This window comes from Atractosteus spatula, chromosome 6 (assembly GCF_055471065.1).
Source record: "Atractosteus spatula isolate fAtrSpa1 chromosome 6, fAtrSpa1.hap1, whole genome shotgun sequence".
Taxonomy (NCBI): Eukaryota; Metazoa; Chordata; class Actinopteri; order Semionotiformes; family Lepisosteidae; genus Atractosteus; species Atractosteus spatula.
The window spans coordinates 59,322,417-59,343,259 of record NC_142711.1 but is presented as its reverse complement, the minus strand read 5'-3'; the positions used below and the strand labels follow the sequence as shown (position 1 = coordinate 59,343,259).

The 20,843-nt window shown below is 44.9% G+C and overlaps 2 protein-coding genes across 2 annotated transcripts; one reads left to right on the top strand and one right to left on the bottom strand.

Annotated features, from left to right (window-relative positions):
- Positions 1-311: 311 nt before the first annotated feature.
- On the bottom strand, positions 312-13,663 carry kbtbd2 (kelch repeat and BTB (POZ) domain containing 2). Its single transcript, XM_088918593.1, has 4 exons — positions 13,513-13,663; positions 6,851-7,446; positions 4,838-5,003; positions 312-4,299 (listed from the first exon to the last, which is right to left on the bottom strand). The coding sequence occupies exons 2-4, from the start codon at positions 7,021-7,023 to the stop codon at positions 2,746-2,748; spliced, it is 1,893 nt and encodes a 630-aa protein (XP_088774719.1). The 5' UTR covers positions 7,024-7,446; positions 13,513-13,663; the 3' UTR covers positions 312-2,745.
- buc (bucky ball) lies at positions 13,396-19,632 on the top strand. The gene is made up of 5 exons (XM_088918596.1): positions 13,396-16,265; positions 16,353-18,104; positions 18,278-18,391; positions 18,547-18,660; positions 18,989-19,632. Exons 1-5 carry the CDS (start codon positions 16,103-16,105, stop codon positions 19,018-19,020), a joined length of 2,175 nt encoding a protein of 724 aa, XP_088774722.1. The 5' UTR covers positions 13,396-16,102; the 3' UTR covers positions 19,021-19,632.
- The last annotated feature ends 1,211 nt before the right edge of the window (positions 19,633-20,843 follow it).

The following is a 20,843-nucleotide window of genomic DNA, read 5'->3' as shown; positions in this document are numbered from 1 at the left end:
GATCGCCAGATTAATTTGCAGTTTCAGCATTTGCACCCAGACTGTTGGGCATAAATGGTTTGAAAATATTGTGCACTCAGATTTCAGCAACCGCACCATGTCCACTAAAATACATTTCAGTCTGTTTTAAAGCAAGGTAAAATAAATGAATCATGAACGTTAACTGCTGTGATCCCTTCTGTTGAGTCATTGTGACTCCTGGTGTTACTCTAGCCAGGTGCACAGAATCCAGAATCGCATTATGTGGCTCTGAGTGGACACTTGCGCATAAGAACACCACTGCACAAATAAGATTTCCATACTGCAGGTTTGTGTAAAGTTGTTTTTTTAATAAATTAATGTCATTCAAAATACAGTGCCAAAGGAACAAGATGCAGCCGAACATGCTAGATGCTAGTAAGGTTTATCATGAAGCACCTGTGCTCATGTTAAGAACAGAGGAAGCCCCCTTTTACCCTTCGCTACTGCTAGTGGTTCCTGGGACGAATTCCAGAGCAACACCGGGGAGCTGCTCTTCTCCACAGACAGCAGCAAGATTCCTCAATAGTTCACTCACAGAAAAAAAAAGTAGTAATTAAAAAAAGAAAAACGATAGGTAAGGATATCTATACACAATCACACTACAGTAATGTCCGATATTAAATTAACAACAACAAAAACTAATACAAAATAGACCTGGTTATTTCCACACTAAAACTTTTTTAAACAAATGAAAAATATATATTTATATATAGATATATTTCAGCAGCAGGAAAATAATGCATGAGCCCAAAATTTTCATAATAGAGAGAGTGGAGGCATGTATTGAAGAGACCCGCACTAAATAAAAGAACAAAAAAAAAACAGGCCGGCAAATCCTATTGCAAATCCAGCAACATTTCGGAGTCCGAACTTTGTAAACTACCGGCTGCGTGGAAGACCTGTGTCCAATTAGACAGGCTAGAAGTTTAGATTACTCTTGAAGGAGGGCCTACTTCTGACTGAACCAGCAGCCACAAGGTCCCTGTTCCTAAATGCTGTTGCTGTTAAAGAAATAGATCTGCCCTTTATCAGTGGTGGGACAATAATGAGGTTTTGGTACGGTTGCCATCATCTTCCATGGAGTTCCCCATAAGTGCATTAAGTTATTCAGTTATTTAGATCACATTGTAGAAACAGTATAACACCCCTGTATTAATTATCAGAAGTAGCAACTGACATGTATATACAGGTAAACAGGCTTAATTCGTATTAGTCAGGACCATAACATTTAATATGAATTAGGTAAAATACGATTTATGCGCAGGAAGGTTTTTAAGACGACTGGCGCACAATACATACATCTGTACAACGTAAAATTCTTCATGTAAATGTACAATGAATGGCCAAAGCACACAAGCTTCAAATTTGATTTTAAACACATCATGTTACAATGTTATTGTTCTATTCTTTTTTTCAGTTTAACACTCTATAATCACTGGACAATTTTGCACTTATCAAACAGGAAGAGTAAAAGCAGTCTTGTTTCAGCTCTGCAGCACAAACATCCCGACTTTATATAAAACGTGAGTATATGTGATTACTTTCACAGAACACCTTTTCAAAAGGTGAAAAACCAGTGTCTATGTATGAGTGACAGGGCACAGTATGCAGTGGCTCATTACAGAGGGTCGCATCTCCCCTTGCAAACAGATTCTCCCCCTCTAAACTCCTTCCTCTCAGAGCAACTTCAGGGACCAACAAATGTCAGTCTGTGTAATCAAGGTTATGGCTTGACCAATATAAGTAGTGTCACTCTACTTCTACTTCTGCTGTGGTGTGATGAGAACATACAGAGTGCCATTTCTAAGACAAATGTGAACTGCACTGTGCTAAAAGATGAGGTCCTCCATCACCAGGAGAACTTCACACTGTCTAGCGTTCAAGGGAGGGTATCTATCGCCTTCTGTAAGAGTCTCTTGCACACTAAGCCCTGTATAGGTCAGAACATGAAGTATTTCAGTGGAGTACTTTCAGGCAGAAGAAAACACAGGGAAACATCTTGCGAACTGCAGAATAACCCAGATATCTATACAGCCCCGGAGGAAAAAAAAGAATAAGTGCATGTTACATATGAAAACAGACCAAATCTGCACAATAACATTCCCATCAGGCAAGCAGAGAAGACAAAAAACGCATAACAAGACTCCTACCATCCAGTGACTCTTAGAGCCAAAAGATCTGAATATAAGTACCTTGCTATAGCCTTTTGATATCTCGTTTTGTTTACTGCACAGGATTGTAGGACTTCAGGAGAAATACGGTCACATTCCAGAGTTTTCTTTAATTAGTGCTTTGGGGTTTATGCTTTCACTTTTGACGATATGAATTAAGAAATGACTTCCGTTACAACGTATGCAAGTTTTCCGTAAAGGAATGGGGGACTTGGCAAGTTATGAAGTGGTTTTAACAAGAAAGCAATCGAAACGCGTTTAGAGAACACGATGACACGACTTACACGTGTTTACCTATATATTCGAAGGGAATTAACGTGTTAATTTCTGTCTGAGACATTCCATTTAGTACTGCGTGTGAGGGGACAATGCATGAGATAGGATGTGAGCGCGTGTGTGGGGGCTAGTTGTAAGAGGGGGCACACCGACTTCTGCGCACTGGTTTTTCAAATACTGCTTGAAACATCTGTCTCATTGAACATCCTGGATCGAGAACACCCCCTTTCCTCGGAGAGCAGTTCTGAGGTGCACGGTCCAGTCTGCGGGCTGAAAGCTATACATGGGGAAGGGACACCATCTCGCCGTCCATCTCGAACTCTTCAGCTCCGTCAGGGGAGAAGAGGTAGGTGGGGGGTTTCCAGGGGGACTCCTCCAAGCAGGAGGGATACAGTTTGCCCACGGCGCAGCGGAAGTCCTTGCCCAGATCCCAGAGCACGCGCTCCGAGATCGGCTGCCGCAAGAACCAGCGGTCCAACTCCGCGTCGTACTGGTAAATGGCGTAGCGGGCCCGCTCGTTCATGTGCGTCTCCCGCATGAAGATGCACAGGGAGTTCAGGATGACCACCGCCCTGACGCAGGGGTCGGAGTAGCGCTTGGCAGGGATGTTGGCGGCCGTTCGCCACTCGTTCTTGTTGACGTCGTAGATCTCCACCGTCACCGAGGACCCGTCGACGGTGCTGGTGGGCAGGCGGATCCCCGAGTTGCTGACGACGTGCAGCCCCCCGATGTAGAAGATGAGGTCTCCGAAACTGGCCGCCGAAGCAAAGCAGCGGCTGGTCTTGCGCGTGGCCATCTCCACCCAGGTGTCGGCCCGGGGAAAGTAGCAGTACATCAGGTTGTGGGTCATGATGTAAATGCAGTTGTGGGCCACCACCGAGGTGCTCCAGTTCCAGGCGTACGGCAGGGGGCTCACCATGGTCCACTCGTCCTTCTCGCAGTCGTAGCGCTCTACCGTCCTCCTGTTCAACTCGCCCCCCACATTGTCACCACCGATTGCATAGATGTAGCCCTCGCAGAAGACCACCGAGGGCTTGATTCGGGCACACAGCATGGGCGTCTTGGGCACCCAGGTGTTCTGCTGTGCGTCGAACCAGAAGAAGCTGTCCACCGACCGGAAGACGGCCTGCAGCTTGTTCGTCTTGCTGTGGTTGGCAATCGAGTTCTTCAGGGGGACCTGGCCCCCGGCGATGAAAACGTCATTGTCGGGGGTCACCAGGGTTCCCACTTTCTGAAGGTCTCCCGGTGGACTGCACAGCTTGTACACCTTCTCTGCCTGGGGGCTGTAGCAGACCGCCGTGTGCGAGGGACCCACGCCGGGGCTGTCGCCAGGGGACTCTGTTGCCGCCTCGATGAAAATCAGCATCTCCTCCTTCGTCATGCCCAGACGAGGCTTGAAGAACTTGGGCATGGACTTGTAGAGGCCTTGGACCACCACGGATTTGTCGTTGGGCGGCAGGCCCTGGAACCAGGCCCGCTGCGTCACTTCGGAGAGGGCGTCGATGCGGATCTGGCTGAGCACCGACGACAGGTACTGGGAGCGCGACTCCATGTTGTACTCGAGCCACAGCATGGCCGCCTCCCGCACCGTCTCCTCCTTCTCCACATTGAGATTGTCGCTGCTCAGCACGTCTATCAGCAGCTCGTGGGACAGCTGCAGGAAGGCCTCCTGGCGGTACACCACCGCAAACTTGTGCTCCACCATGCGCTTGGCACTCTGCTTGAGCTCGTTGCAGCTGAACAGGTCGCCGATGCTCAACATCCGCACGCAGTTCTCCGCATTGATTTTTTTGACCAGGTACTCCCTGCATCGAAGCAGCACATCTTCCACCTGGGAGGCAGAGCAAGAAAAGATTTTAAAAAGTCAACAGTTTTATTTATTTTATTTGCAGTTATGCAACCAGAATGGGGGAAAAGTGTGTTTTTGTAAAGCTTGCTACATAGCTTCTATCTCAAGCACTCCAGTGGGATGTTCAATGTCCCAATACAGAGCTCTCACCTTCTAAAGCATACCCCCAGCAAAGATTTGTAAGTGTTTTTTAATGTTTAAACTACTTTAATACAACATATTTTGACTTAGGATGGGCCCCTCGAACAAATATTTTCATGCAATTAATTTTTTTAATAAAAACAATCAAGCATGATATAATTACCTTGGGGATTACATGATAAAACAGCAGTTATGTAAAAATTACAAACAATATATATTACAAAGGACACTGATATTGTCCTGTTTCACATGGTATAAGGTTAAACGTTCACTACAGTGAACTACGTTCAGTGGAGGTATTTAAGAATGAAATCATCTGGGGTGGCATTAAATGTACCTCGTCCCTTTGCCTTACACAAACATTGGCATTGAGGCTCACCTGTAAGAAGCAGGCCGTCTCGTACAGAGGCTCAACAGTGCTGTCGTTTATTGCCAGGTTACCTGTGTATGCATAGGTAATGATTATCTGAAGAGTGGCAGGGTCCACATTCCGCAGGTGAATATGAGTCTGTTTACTCTCACTGAGTCCGCTCATGAACATTGCCCTGTGGGAAGAACAGGAGATTTACCCTCACGCTGCAGTCCCTGGCACACATACCCCATGTTTCCATGTCATGGAATGGTATCACTAAAAACTGGGAAGTTGTAAGTGGGCTACAACAGGTTTAAATTGAAGATGAAAAATGTTCAAAAACGTTTGGTTCAATAGGAACTGATGTTACTGTTGGGAATGAATTTACCTTTCTTATTCGTTTTAAAAACACATTCTGTGATGGGTCCTGTATGCTGAAGCACTCTACTGTGATCAACGTCTGTTACTACTGAGCTCCGTCAACGTGCAATAGTCAGAGGCTGACCAATTCTCTTCCGAGAGAGACAGTCCAGCAGACACCTTAACATGATCCATTACTAACCACTCAGATCAGCTGGAGAATTGGCAGAGAGTTTAACAAAGTAGTTTTAGCATCTCTTGGGGAAAAAAATGTAAATACTCTGCAGCCTTTCAGAACCAAAGCAGTCTGAAATTGACCTATGGGGAATAACTGACCTGTTAAATTGATCAAACACGTTATCAGTCTGAACTGGCATTTAAAGGTGACCTACAAAATCTTTCAGACTGTGGTCTTCCAGGACCAAGCCTGGTCACCCAAATATACTGTTGTGAAAGAAAAAGCTTCTCCCCAACCTTATGAAATTTATTTTCTACTTGGTATTTACCTTACATCAACAGCCATTCAGAATATAATTCACCCAGGATTTACAGAAGCACTATAAAGATCAACTTAAAGTCTCAGCCCGCCCCACCCCCAGACCATCATTAATAAAGGAGCTAATGTCACAACTACAGATCACCTACATCTCCAGCCAGCCTGTGTGGTATATACTACAGTCATTCCCAGCTTCTATACAGTCTCTGCAAAACTAGTTTTCTAGGTCAAATTTGGACTCATGTAAGCATTCTGTATGTATGAGATGAGATAAATCCAAATGATGATTTTAGAACCAAAATGTGAATTTCACCTAATTGTGTTTAAATATGGAGTTCATGTGCCATGATTGTACAGTATTGACTAAACTACCCACCCACCCCTATCTCCAGTTACATGGCTACCACAAACTATGCTTCATTCTCCCACTTTTTAACACCAAAAATCCAGCGGACAACAAGGGACTGATACCTCCTTAAATGTACCTCCTGGTTTGCTAACTGCTGTCTTTGTCGTAGACCATTTCATAGACTTATTTTCTCAAGTGTGCAATGTCACATCACCTGTGAATGCAAACCAGCAGTCTGGCTGGTCACGTGATGCTTCACATTTGGATGCCCATTGACATGTGATACTTCCTGCCTTGCAATTTATAAAATGGAGGTACTCGCCCATAATCAAGCCTACTCAACTAAGACATATCTTCTTTCTCTACAGAGAGCACTGCGGAGCAAATTGGTTTGATTACCAGGGACCCGTCACCATTCATTATTTTTTGGCGGTGGGGTAATTTTACAGGAAGCATTTTATTCTGATAATGTTACTTTTAGCCAGCACAAATAGCTTTATAATTATGAACTTGATTCACTAACATTCAACACCCAAGAAAGCCCACTGCCAGTTTAGTACCAACCACTTTCACCAAATGAAAGATCTACAGCTTTTCTCTCTTTGCTGGGAATGTCTCTGGAATAACAAAATGGTTCTTTAAAGCCATTTTTCCCCATAGAATAAGCTGGATAGAGTTGTTCAAAAGGCAAAACAAAAATCATAGAGACAGAGCTGGAATTATAGAGTTCATCCACCACGCAACTTGGTAAATAAACACCTAAACACTCAGCTCTCACATCAGGGATATACGCGGCAACATCACACAGAAATTAAAAGGAAATACTATCACTCACCTGAAATAGGAGCTGCATGTCGCCAGGACCATTTTATGACAAGGAAATTCAGTGCCCTCCACGATTAGCACAATGTCAGTCAGCAATTTCTGCTCGTAGAAGAATTTAAGCTGCTCCAGCAGGGAGACAGCGTACTCCGTATTGACTGGCCTCCGCTCAGTGAGGTCTGACATGATTGCATCCCATGAATCACGCCCAGTCCGAGCCACGCAGCGAGAGAGCAAAACAACAACAACAAAAAAACAACAACAACAAGAGAAGCAGAACACAAGCTCAGGAACTCGGCGGCAAAAAAAAAAGCAAGCCTCTGGGCGCTGCTGATCAACGTGTCCAAGAAATGCCGATGAAGGCGATGTTCTTTGTCTCCTAAGCGGGTGGCCAGTTCAATCAGCAACCTCCTTTAGGATTCAGAGCCAGTTCCCAGGTCATTCCACATTGATCAGGTAACTTAAGTCTTTCCCCCAGGGACGTCGGAAGGGAGCCTGCGGAGACTCGTGTGGAGTCTGGGAATGACACAGCACATTACTGGGGACTTGAGGTAGTCAGGTGGCAGTGTCCTCAGGGGCAGCTACATCAGTGTGGGCCGGCTCCAGTGCCTAGGAGAGAACACCACCCCAGTTAAAACAGCCCTCGCGCACACCGATCAGGAGACATCCTTCTCTTGCTAGTAAAGCAGGGCTCGCTTTCTTTAAAACAAAAAAAATCCTATCTGTGCTTGCCGTCTACAAGTGCAACTCAAGAGTTAAACTGGAATTTGCGTTTCCAGGTGAGTAATGTAACAGTGCAGTGGCAGAAGTGAACCGACTGACATTCAGACCAATTTTACTAGTAAATGTTAATTCCATGCGGATGAGTACAAAGAGGGAACAAATTCGGCAGCTGGGTTTATTTCGGAAGGGAGGGACGCGAGTTTATAATCCTGCTCGCATCCCTGAAGGTCCAACTGCCAGACCTCTGCGTTTCTTCATTCTGCTGTCCAGGGTGGAACTGGCCTGCACTTGTTCCTTTGCAGTCAGCACAAGTGGCCACTTGAATCTCTTACTTCTCTAGTGACAAGATTTGCAACCTAGTACAAAGACTACTCATCTTCCCCAAGTTATTTAATATTGTTTTTATAGTTTAAATAGCTTTTTAAATAGTGTAAGGATGACAAGAAAGGGGGGAAGGCCACTTCATCTACTGCTGGAGTGCTGCCTGCACCTGGAGACACAGTAGCACAGGGGAGGTGAGAAATGACTTTACTGCGTTAAGGGCGAGACTTTAGCAGGCCAGACTGTATAAACCCAGGACACTGCATATATAATTCCAACATGCATTGATGTGAGGGGAAGGGTGGGTCTAAAGATCATGATCATTTCTGTTCTGCATTTACTATGAGCTTAATAATCAAGCAAGCAATTTTAACACCACAGGAAACTTGAATAGCATATAAGACTCCCTAATTTATATTTCCCTAAAAATTGAATATTTCACTGATCAAAATTCCAATGTTGACTGAACACAGTCAAAAGCTAGTGACAAGAAGTTGTCTTGTGAATACCTGCCCTATGAAGGCAAAATTAAATATATGTGAAAATACTGTGCACAATTTACAAGGACAATGGAGTTTCTCATTAAATGAAAACTTAAAACTAAGAATCTTTTTCCATAAAAACAAAGTTGGGAAAATGTGAAACCTGTCAAGGTTCCACAAATCCAGCAAAATCTTGTGCGCTTAAAAGGACGTAGAGAAAACTAAACACAGAGGGTCTCCCAAAACTATGATTTTGGTTAAAAAAAAACAACAACCGCCGACACTCGACATGCTGGAAACACGCATGTGTCAAGATGCATCTGAAGGGCAACCAACGCGCGCCAGAAGCCCATCGAACATGAGAAACGGAGCCGTCAACAGACTGATCTCTTCGCCAGCAGGCTGAACCGGCTTCCCTCCACCGTTCCCACAGAGAGCCTGGGGGGACAGGCACTTTCAACTGCAAGGGAGGGAAGCACCTGCACAGACAACAGAAAACAGGCGGTCGCGGCTCTCAACTCGGTGTCTGACTGCATTTTATCAGCTGTGTCAGCTTACACAGGGTGAATCAAGGAAAGATGATGTGGCTGTCATGCGATTCAGCATAAACGCATTCCTGGGTAAAACCTACATTAAGCACTGCAAAGCTCTCGAGTCTCGGGAAGGACAACTCATCTCAAATGTTTTAAAGCTACGCATGCCTGCAAAGTGGCGTGTGTGAAGAAAACGATAACTATTTCATGTCTGAAAGAAATGACTTATGAGCATTTACAGAAGATATGCTCCATTTTGAACATGGGATTAGTACATTTTAACGAGAAATTACGATTATTCAAAATAACTAATGTTCAAAGCATATCCAGCAGAGGCCGATTATTAAGCATAAAGTATTATTCAATATCTGCAAATAACACTGCTGCTTTGTTATCCAAATTATGAAACTAAACTGTTCAAGCACGAGTCAACAGTTTCTATGGGCGACCCAGCACTAGTGAATCACTGCAGCATACTGTGCATTACTCACAGAAGAACACGAGCAGCCTGTGGAACTGCAGGAGTGAGGACACGGTTTCGGCTGTAGTGTCCTGCACTGTTCTCAACACGCGAATGCAGTGGTGCAAGAATGTGTAATGTAACCGCAAAACGCACCTGAAATAAGACTTCAAAACAAAAACGGGGCAAGAATTAGACATTACAGAAAGAGTCAACGCCTTGCCACTTCATCACAACTCATGCACACTCCAAATGGGGGGGAGATTACTGGGCTGAGGCAGACTGAAATGGCAGGGACCTTGGTGTAAAAACCATAGCCAGACACTTGCCTTTCTTCAGGCTAGGGAGGGAAGACAGAGGCCATGATCAAACCACCCTGAGCAGGTGTTCAATGCCTGGTTCAATCACAGAAGGAATCAGCCTTTTCTCACCTCACCTTAACAGCTAGCAATAGGAAAGCAGCAGCATGACTTTAACTGGACATGCCTGTAGCACACAAAAAAAGTATCCACCTCAAGCAGCTCAATGGATAAACGCCGATGATCAGTGGATAGTTTGGAGCGGATTATCAAGACAACAGCATTACGAATCTCCGCCACCTCTTTCTCTGACTTTGGGTGGTTAGGTGTGAAGCCTCACAAATTCATCTTGTAGGGTGATAATGACTTCTACAGCTAGGTCGACTCCACCCTTTGTGCTCTGTGTGGACAGCTATCCACAAATCAAACAGCTCAAGATCTCGGGTGAAAGACGCATGGACAGTGAGGTCTTCATCTTTCCCATGCTGCAATACAAGCTACAGTTCTATAAGACAAGATGAGCAAGGCGCCCTTCCAAACTGGCATGTGTGAAGAAAACAAAATGGTTTCATGTTTGCCTGTTCTGGTGCTGAGAAAATGACTAATGACCAGTTACAGAAGATCCTATGAGTACAATATGTTGAGAAATACAATTATAACTAGTCATTATAGAAATATAATTAAATTAACAACTGTCAAAAAATGGGTCTAATAAACAAAAAAAAACACTACAAAGGCAGATCCTTCTGCAATTCACATTTAACTTGGTGGTATATTACATTACTGCCCCCTTTAAACGTAACTGGTAATATTTACAAAGACAGAAACTAAAGAAGAAGCTAATATAAACCACTCTAATCAATTTCCAGACAAAATAATGACCAAAACAGTACTTGCAAAACGGAAAAAAATATCAAGACAATTCTGGGTGTCCATCAAAGATAAAATGCTTACTGTGCAAGACTTTCTCTGATAAGCTTCAATTCTGTGTCCGTATCTCCCCCAGCTCCGCTGTGAGATAACTGTCTCACATGCTTTTCTATAATCTTCTCAGCGAAAGAAGCTACAATCTAAAAATCCATTTTACTGCAAGATCATGTTGTAAGTAAGATGTTATGTTGTCCTTAAACCTTTTACATGAGGGCTATGCAGCAGACACCTAGAAAAGTAAAGCATGTTAGTGCTTCCCAGGGTGTTGTGGTAGTGCACATCCAGCTACCAAGCCATGGTGTTGAACCTGATACACTGGCTTCTTTCAAGAAAGGGCTGGATGAGATCGTTCCATCTACTTACTACCTAACAGGCTATACAGACCAAATGGCTTTTATCGGCTTTTGTTTGTTTATGTTCAACAGTCTACACAAATGACTCATATTATTGCAAAGAATAAAACAAGAAAACCAAGTTAAAACGTTCATGTTGGATTAACGTATCTGTCTCCTGCTGTACCTAATTATGAAAGAGCATATTTAAAGACCACCAGAAGGAGAAGCTAATAAAGGTAATTAGACTTGTGGGATAAGTAACTGTCTGCAATGAAAAATACAGCCTGAACACGTTCACACCTGAAGAAGACGACAAACTGTTTCTTCATTCTGCTCCTCAGAGTGGAATTAACCTTTACTCGTTCCATTGCAGGCCACACAGACTGACACAGCTTGTACTCGAACATCTTCAAATACAAACATAGCACTGCATTTGTACAGCGGGAACTGATCTTCTTACAATCATGTGGATCGTGATTTAATACAGGCTACCTACTGAAAAGGACAAGTCTACACAAAGCATACATTGCTGACAACTGCGGTAATGGTGTAGGTTGGGATGTTACATAGTTTGGCGTTCTCCCCCGCAGCAAAAAAGGCACTTATTTCATTTAATTCTTCAATTTTAGAAAATACTTCTTTGAATAATCAAATCCCTAACGTTAAACAGTTACACGTATAGAGTCCTCAAATTTCAGAGACGTAGCAGTGATAAACCAAATTGTGACAGCAGCTTGGGAAAGTAAAACCTTTCCATCTACTTGTATCCTGAGGCAACAGCAACTTTTGGAGCCTTTATTCATCAAATAAAGCATTCACTGTGCTAGGTTGTGGCATCAGGCGAGAAGCCAATTAGTCATGTGGGCAGAATTACAGCAAAGTCACTTTGGGGACTTTACTGTATTTTGGGGATACAACAAATTAGAACTTGAGTTTAAATGCGCATTTAAAATAACCTACACTCTTTACCGCAATGACATAACAACATGTGCCATTTTAAGTTAACAGCCTGGACATCACTGCATTCCAGCTATTTGTACTGCAAGGTTTGCTTTATTAACCAGCTCCCAGTATATCAGCGTTGTGAGAAAACAATCAAGATTCTGCAAACACTTCTGCACTGAACTGAAGGAAATTTTAAGAGATCTTACCGAAAGACTAATGTATATTCAAAGCTTCAGTGCCAGGACAGCACCCTTTATAGTGATGTTGTCCGGTTTTAGGGTTAAATGGAAGGAAGCGATCTTAAACAAGCATACGTTAAACAATCTTAAACTTAGTATACCTGTCATTATCTGTAAGAAGCTGCAGGGGCAACAGCATCTATACAGTCTTACCTGCCTGTTGATGTGTTCAGAAAGTGTGACTGACTCAGACAGGGGCGGTAAGACGATCTCCCAAAGATACATCCTAACACTAAAATTTTCTGTCCTCTCATCAGACATTGATGACATTTTACAGCACAGGAAAATGCAAGTACTATAGTATCCTGCGATACTTCACGCGTTCTCTACACCCGAGCCGAGTTAAACTCCAGGAGCTGGACACCTCCGCACTTTGCAAAGCGTGGGCGACATAAAAACGACAAAAAAAAAACGGAAGCTGAAAAACTAATAACTGATCAGTTGCCTGACATGACGCGTTCCGGCAACGTTTTCAGGAAAAGGGGGAATCGCTGCGGGCAAACAGGAGGCCCCATCAGAGATGCGTTTCCCCCCGGTTTCCTAGCAGGCGCACACCGGCACGGTCCCCCGACAGCGGGCTGCAGATGACGGTCTCGCCACATCCCTCCGTTGCGGGACGTTTCCGGTGAAGAGAGAGACGGTACCCCCAGTGCCCACGCAATGCGGGCTGTAATGGCGATCAAGTACGGCTCACACACGCCAAAAACGGGGGGGGGTGGGGGCGACTCCCGGCCACTCGAGGATGAGCAGAACCAACCCGGCGCGGCGGCTGGTCCTCACGGAGCCCATGTGCGAGCTGTGCCCGTCGGGCCCGGGGTGCGGGGTGCGGGGGGGGGGGACGCCACACGCCACACGCCACACGCCACACGCCACACGCCAAACAACAAAACGGTTTTTCTCTACACAGTGTGCGCGCCGGGGCGCTGTGGGAGCTCCAGTTGAAATCAACGCGGTGTTCTGTTATGTAGGGCCGCCTCTCTGTTTTTGACTCTCTTCTTGTCTGTGTGTGTGTGTGTTTGAGAGAGAGAGACAGAGAGAAAGTGTGCGTGCGTCTCACTTTTCAACCGGGTCTGTCTGCGCATCGCCCCGGGGCGACAAGCCACACCGCGCCACCCAGCGCGGCGGCGGCTGCTGCTCTCCCGGCTAGGCCACATGTGTCACCCACGGCGGCGAGAAGAAAACTTCACTTTTCCGCCACCAGCCCACCCACCCCCCCCTCGCAGGAGAAAAACGCACTCAACGCCCCCCTCTCCGCGTCCAGCCCGGTCTTCCCTCCGGAATCCATAAAATTATAACAGTAATAGCCGGAGTATAGAGACCCCCTCCTGCTCCTGCTCCTGCTCTCCTCCCCTCCCGACCCTCCAAGCGCCAGTCTCCAGCCCGGGCCTCCTGGCTGCAGTCGCCTTACCTCGCTCCTGCCCGCGGAAAGGTCATCGGGGAGCCTCTGCCGGGTCCCGCCGCCTCCGCCCGTCTCTCCGCCGGCGGCGATCGCAGGGTCTGTGGGTGGGGATGGGGAGGGGATGGGGAGGGGGGGGTGGGACACGGCTCTTCCCTCCTGCCCCGCAGATGCACAGGATTTTTACACCCACTGAGATCTCCCGGCACTGCCTAGCGAGCTACCCATCCGCCGCTCTCCCTCCTCGTCGCCCCCCCCTCCGTTTCAGTTCATCTCGGCATTGCAGGCGCCGATCTGCAAAAGTCCAGCTCCAGCCTTGGCCAAGGCGCAGCTCCTCTCGCTTTCCCACTCGTGTCTCAGCTGGCGCAAAGCTTCCCCCTGCTCCTCTCCCTCTGCACCTACGCGTGTGCCTCTGTGTCTGTGTGTGTGTGTTTGCGCGCTGCGCTGAGCTCCCGTTGTTGTTGTTGTTGTTGTATTTCCAGTTTAACGCCGCTCTTCCTCCGGCCGTCAGAGACACTCGGGGCTCCGGAAGCCGAATTCACACAAATACAGTCCGGCGGCACGGAGCCCCTGCAGGCCAGCGCATGCGCCCTGCCGCCCCACGCAAAGGCCAAATGAGGATACTGGGCATGCGCCCAGCGGGCGGCGTGCCGTCTCGCTCTTCCGGAGGGCGGGCCTGCCCCCTGCTGGCAGGATGATGATACTGCCAGGTTTCTGTTTTTCAACGTCTCCTTTTTTTGTGCGCAGTGTCCGCAGTAGTAGTAGCAGCAGCAGCTGCTGCTGCAGAGCACAAAGCACAACATCATAACGAAACCAAGGCTAATTTTTAAGAGAACGGCTACTACCCAGACGCCCTCATCCAGTTCATGCCGCCCTGGTATTGTCATGAAAAAAAAGGGCATTTTTTTCCACAGTATTTTAAAAGGTGACAGCAAACTACGAATGACATACCTCTTTTTGTGTTTAAACACCTTACGGTTTCGTTTTTTTAATCACAAGTAAGCAAAATCATGCCGAGGAAGAGAAATCTGGAAGAGTACAGCCAGCAAATGAGTTTTTGTTTTCCGTTCAAAACTCAACTTAGGCGAAGTGTGCTGTTGATGATTACAGGAAAGAGAAGGGTCTGTCGAAGCCACGAACACGGTTTTTTTTTTTAAAGTTTCAAAGGTACAAACAAGTCTGCAATTATACGGCCTCTAGAAAGATGAGGATGATAGCCCCCCAAAACAATAATTAACAATTCTCTGGGTTTTTCATTCTAAAGTTTTCCAGGAAAGCCCGCCGCAAGACAGATCGGGGGAAGTTTGACATCGTTTGACATGTAATTAGGGGAGAATTTCAGGAAAACTTGATTTTACAAGCCCGGACTGAACTTTAATCAGGGCATTAAAAACAGACAGTACTAAAAGACCTAGTAAATAATAATAATAATAATAATTGTTCTATATAAAATAAACACCCAAAGATAGTATTCCCGAAACTACATATCTTATTATAGCACCACTACAGCTGACCAAATTATACAGATCATATAATAAAGTAGTACGTTGTTACTTTTTTGACTCATGAAGTTAGATCAATCTAGCTGTAATTTTTTTTCTGTTAAAACAGCAAGTCGTTTCAGACAGTTGCATGCATGTGAATGTCGGATTAAGGAAAAGAAGACGAGGACACCTGTTTGAATGCGGACTAATTAGCTAACAATTAACGGAGCGTTGCTACTTTATAAAGATGGTGTGGAGGGAGGTGACCGAGAGAGAATTTTATACTCTCCAGGGTTTGGTGCACTGTTCTGAGTTCCACACTGAATTTAATTGTCACATTCACAGTTGATTGAGGTTCGTAAGTATTTCTCCGTTTCCCCCCCCCCCCCTAAAAGTTTGGTTTGTTGGCTATCACCCGAAAACGTCAATTCTTGTAATTCGCTGTTCTTATACCGTTATTAGGCGTGATATAACCGGAAAGAGCTTTGTATCGTTATTCTTCTGGTAGAAGAAACTAGGACGATTCGTGAGCGTTGAGTAGTTGTATTAATCGATAAAGCACAGTTTACGTTCTTGGTATGGGGTTTTACCTTTCTCGGGTAAAAAAAAAAAACTTTGGTATACTTTAAAATCCTGTCCTGTCACGCACGACTTCTACGAAATTAATCTCTTTACGCAGTTCTATTATTCATGCATTTTCTGAAATACGTGGAGATGGTGCAGTTTCCCCTTATGGTATAAAATGTTGAGGATGGCTTTTGAAACTGGGATTGAGAGAGTGTAAAAATTAAACGTTGGGGGGGAAGGTGTGGAAATGAAGGAAGTTTACCTGCACGCTGTTTTTTCCCCCGTCCACAGTATCTTTGCGTGTCTAGTATCCTGTGCTGTGTGTGTCTCTTGGAGCACTAAGGAAAAGATGGAAGGTAATGTTCCTTTTAAACATCTCTTCTCTCTAACAACCAGTGGTAGCTATCGTGTAGTAGATTCGCAGTGAACTTCGAGTTTACCAGGTTGGACTTGATCGTCTGTTAACCAAGGCCGTTTTGCTACTCGTTGCTTTTTGTACCAAGTGGGAATCGAGTTAATTTTTTCCAGTGTTTCTCCCGTTGCTTGCAGAAATGAATAATCCTCAGCATCCTTCATCGGGAAGTGGGCAACCACATCAGCATCCAGTAAATCACACAAGACCGTTTTTCTATGTACAACCACCTTCTCAACCCTATTTTTTATACCAATGGCACATGAACAATCCTTTTGGTCAATATGGCTTCCATGGATCAGGTATGTCAAGAGCTTCACCGCCTCTGTGCTTTCCTGCTCCCTCCTTTTAAATATGTAAAACATTTGAGTGTTGCTTGTAATTTGCAGGCTTCCCGTTTGGGCGTCCCTATCTGCCTCCTTATCCATACATGCAGTATCCAGGATATGTTGTCCCACAGGCACCAATGCAGCCAATGGACTACAGGAGGATGTTTAACCCTCACTTTCCTTCCACTGGGGCCTATGATGTAAGGTTTCGCTACCACCAAACACGCATGAGGAGGGAAACTGCCACCTCGGAGGTTCAGACTGATCCTAGTGAAGCTGTGAATAAACTTATTGAAAGTCTGGGCAAAATGGGGACTTGCCATCCTGCTAGTGAAAAGGAGTTGGATTCTGGGATAGCCTCCCAGAACTCCGGGACATTTGTGCCGGGGGATGAGCAGAAACAAGTGGCACAGAACGAGGGCAAAGAACCTCTGCCGCAGAGGAGCGTGCCCAAAAAAGTGAGATCGGGAGACAAGCCCTTGTCTTCGCCAGTGAAAGTGTTCAGTGAACCCGCTGCTGCTGCTGCTGCTGCGTATGATGTGGAGTCGAACCAAAGGAGGCTGGAAGACTTGGCTCGCCAGGAAGGTTGGTCAGTCAGTTCCTGTGAGGGTGTGCTACCCCTGGATAGCTCCTCCGTTCACGAAGAAAATGTGGGGCCAAAAGCACAATGCTCAGATGAATCTGAGCCCCAGGTCAATACGGCCTTCCCGGAGAAATTCACTGATGGCTCAGGCAGCAGAAACCGGGAAAACCAAGGTACTCGATGTGGCAGAAACAAATCTGACAAGTTGACCGGGCTGGATCCTCAGCCGGGTGCTGTGCAGGGCTGTGATGTGGCTTCAAAACAAGGCGGTGACACCACTTGGCCTCTGGCTGAGCCGTTGCCATCGAACCTTCCCCCTTCCAACTGGTTGGCTCACGAGGGTGCTGAACAACCTCATGAAGTGGTCACCAAAATGCCCTCCCCAGCTGACAAAAAGAAGAGTGTGGAAAGGCAAGTCCCTGGTAGCGAGGATCTGCAGTACAATAACTCAAAACAGTCTTGCGGTGCACGTGCTCCATCGGAAGAGATGCAGAAAGATAATCCTCTTTGGTACATAGATTCAGCAGCCTCATTTATTCCCCCTTCAAGTTATCTGTCTACATTTGGGAATTCCTACTACTATAGCTACTATCCACAGATTGCCCAGGAGCGGCAGAGTGTTCTTAGTCCTTCTTTGGATGAGCTTTCCTCCAGGGATGAAATGTTCTCGACGGATTTGGAAGATATTGATTTAATGCCTGGCCATGTGTATGCAGGGGGGAGACTTAGTCACGTGGCAAATGAGGTGCAGGAACGTCTTGGGGAAGAGATCCAAAATAGTTTATTACATGAAGAAGAGTGCCCAGTTTGTCCAAAAATGAAAACCTGTGCGACCTGTGGCTCAAGTTTATCCAAAGAAACAAAAAAATCCAAAGTCTCGGCATCGGGAAACGCAGAATACACGGAGACGGAGGACACGTACGAAGAGCTCGTCGAAGAGGAGAAAGGCGAGGTGTCGAAAAAGGGCAGAGAGTCGAGAAAAGCTGCAAGTATGAAAAAGCCACCGCATCCAAAGAGACCATCCCAGCCTTGCAGTGCTGCTAGACAGCTCCCCAAGCAAAAATCCAGAAAAGGCTGCTGCGGTGAGAACGAGGACTCTGCTTGTCATGAGCATCAAGGGAAAGATTATCCTGAGGAGAGTGAGTGTTGTGAGGAGCACAAGACTGCGTCCAAAGCCGAAAAACATAAAGGTCAGGAAATGAAGAATGTCCACCTTAAACGCCAAACGGGTAAGTCATGAGATCCAGAAAGCCTCATGTTTTATAATTTTCAGAGTGAATTTATTCATATCTGACTTTATTTCCCTCCAAATTAGAATCTTTACAGTTGTCCTCAAGCTGAGAGTTTGTACTGATTAGGTTGAGGTTTTTTTTTTTTACCATTCTGATGTTTATTCCTGCAGAGAAGCCTTGGAGAGAAGGCACAGTGACATCTGATCAGGAGAGTTGGGAGAGTTATGGCGCCAAACCAAGATCAAAGCAATGGAAACCATATCCTTCACGAGGACGAGATCAAGGTACTTGGTACCCCAAGTTCAGTATTTGAATGCTTAGATCTTTCTAGTAACTCAAGTTGGTTGGGAACAATTTGAGCCTGCCCTAATGTATTCATTATTGTAGAAGGTTAAGAGTTAAAAATGACACCCTTCTTTCGGAACCCACACCTTTCCAGAGAGACCTCCACGTAAAAGGGCTTCATACAAGGCATTTGTGTACCAGAAGCCCAGGAGAAATGATTGTGATGACAATGAAGATGGAGATCTTCCAAGGGTCCAAAGAGGCAGAGGTATGCTGTACTCTTAGAAGATATTCTTCCATTTTTGTGTTGACTTGCTTATGTAAAACCATCCCTCACTGGATGTACTGTAGTAGAACATTAATCTAGTTCATTCCCAAGTTTTAATCTTCCCTACTGTTACATCTGTTAAGCATTTGCTTAGTCCCTTGTTCTGAAATCTAGTATTTAACAATATCCCCCCCAAATTGCTTCTTTTATAGAAGTGGGAGGGGTTTGCTGGTACATTCTGAATGCACTGAATAGTGTGGGGAAAATGACTTGTGGCAATTGATTCTATGTACTCTTTAATGTTTTTTTTCCTTTCCAATATCTATAGGCTCCACCAAGAGAAGAGGCACAAGATACTGAAAATCGGGCACTGCATACTTAAACACTGTTCCACGTAACCTAAAATGTACACAAAGCACGTATAATAAAATTAATGAACACGTTTTTGCTTTAGAACGAATTTAAAAGCAGCAGAGAACAGCTTGCTGCAAGAGCTGTGTTTGCACTGCTCACTGAAGCCATGTTGGAGTAGTCCTTCAACCCAATTCTTGCTCGATGCCATTCTCCCTGAGCATGGCCTTAACAATTGCCGCTCCTCAAGGAACCAACTTGGTTCTGGAACTAAACCAATTCAATTCTACCCCAGCTCCTCAAGGGACAAACCCTTTGATCTTAAGATTTGGCATGCATTCATCTTCCCTTCTTAGGCTTCAAAGTCAATGTTTCTGCAATTGTAAGGCAGTGCACTCATGGAGAGTGGTTTCCAGAATGAGGTTTTGGGCAGTGGAAACGCAGCTCATTGCATTGGAGAGAGAAAGTAAAGAACAATGAACCTTGTTAGTCTGTTGGACTGGCAAGTGTGAAGTGTCTTGTTCATGACTTTTTATTATAGTGCAGATATTTTAAACATTGCAATGTAATGTTGACATATGGAATCATGTACTGCACAGTGTTGTTGTGTCATTAAATCTTTGCATTGCACTTTAAATCTATGTAGCTTTTGTTCTTTTTTTTTTTTCTTCGATCCCTTGGTCTGTGGTCTTGGATCTTTCCAGTTTGAATTTCATTGGAAAGCACTGTGTAGAGTGCAGACATCTAGCTGTTTCTTGGATGTTCAATAGCCTTTGTGCATTAGATTGAGCCACCAAAACCATTTCTAAATTTCTTACATCTCAATTCATCTTGGTGAGGACAAAAATGTAACTTGGAGTAAGATGTTGGCTCCTCCTATTCTAAGTAAGTCTCCTTTATTAATCCTGGTTCTTTGGTTCCTAGTTGCTTTTTTTTAAGCAGACTTGCCAACTTTCTATTTAATAGAGATGTCATAATGCTGTTTATGTATTTATCATTAAGAGACATTTGAAAGTCAAGGGCTAGTAGCATATGGCCACACCTGTGTGTTGGTGCCTCATGCTTTGTGCCAGATTAGAGGTCTTCCTCATTCCTCTCAAAAACACTTGGCTCTTGACTCAAGAGGACTTGGCTCCACTGCTGTCGGGTTCACTTGAGAGGACTTAATCCAGAGTCCAACATATAGGTTGTACGAAATCAAGAAAATGTTATACAGGGCATATTGTTTCCTTTGTGTTAGCGGTCTTAATATTCATTAGGAGTAACATTCAATAAGTTAATTGCCTCTTCATAGAAACCCAACCAAATCTCTTGCCAATAGATTAAATGCTTATTCAGTAGTCAAAGTCAGTCCAGTATTTTTAAATCGACATTCAAAGCATTTAATTAGTATGCAAAATCCATATACTTTACTATTACGGTTCTAAAAATGTCAAGATCAGTTAGAAAGTTGCCATACTATAATATATGTAGAGGTCAAAATAATTGAACAAGCTTGTGTTGTATCTTTCCTTACCTTTCCAGCTACAAGTTGTATAGAAAGCAATTGATTGTGTAGAAAACTATAATTTTATGTGTAGCAGCTATCATGATGGCTTGCACAACTGTACCACAGTTCTTGGGTACAGGATTTTAAGGGATGCCTATTGAAGGGTGTTGGTGCGTAGTCTCTAAGTTGGCTTTCACTGAGTTCTCTGGTTAGATGTGTTGTATAGGTTAATTGGTTTCACAGAGCCCCCTTGCTGGGTGCCCTGTTATGGACAGATATGAAATCCCAGGTGAATCCTGCCTTGTGTCTTATCTGCTGGATAAGGCTACAGACCACTGTGACC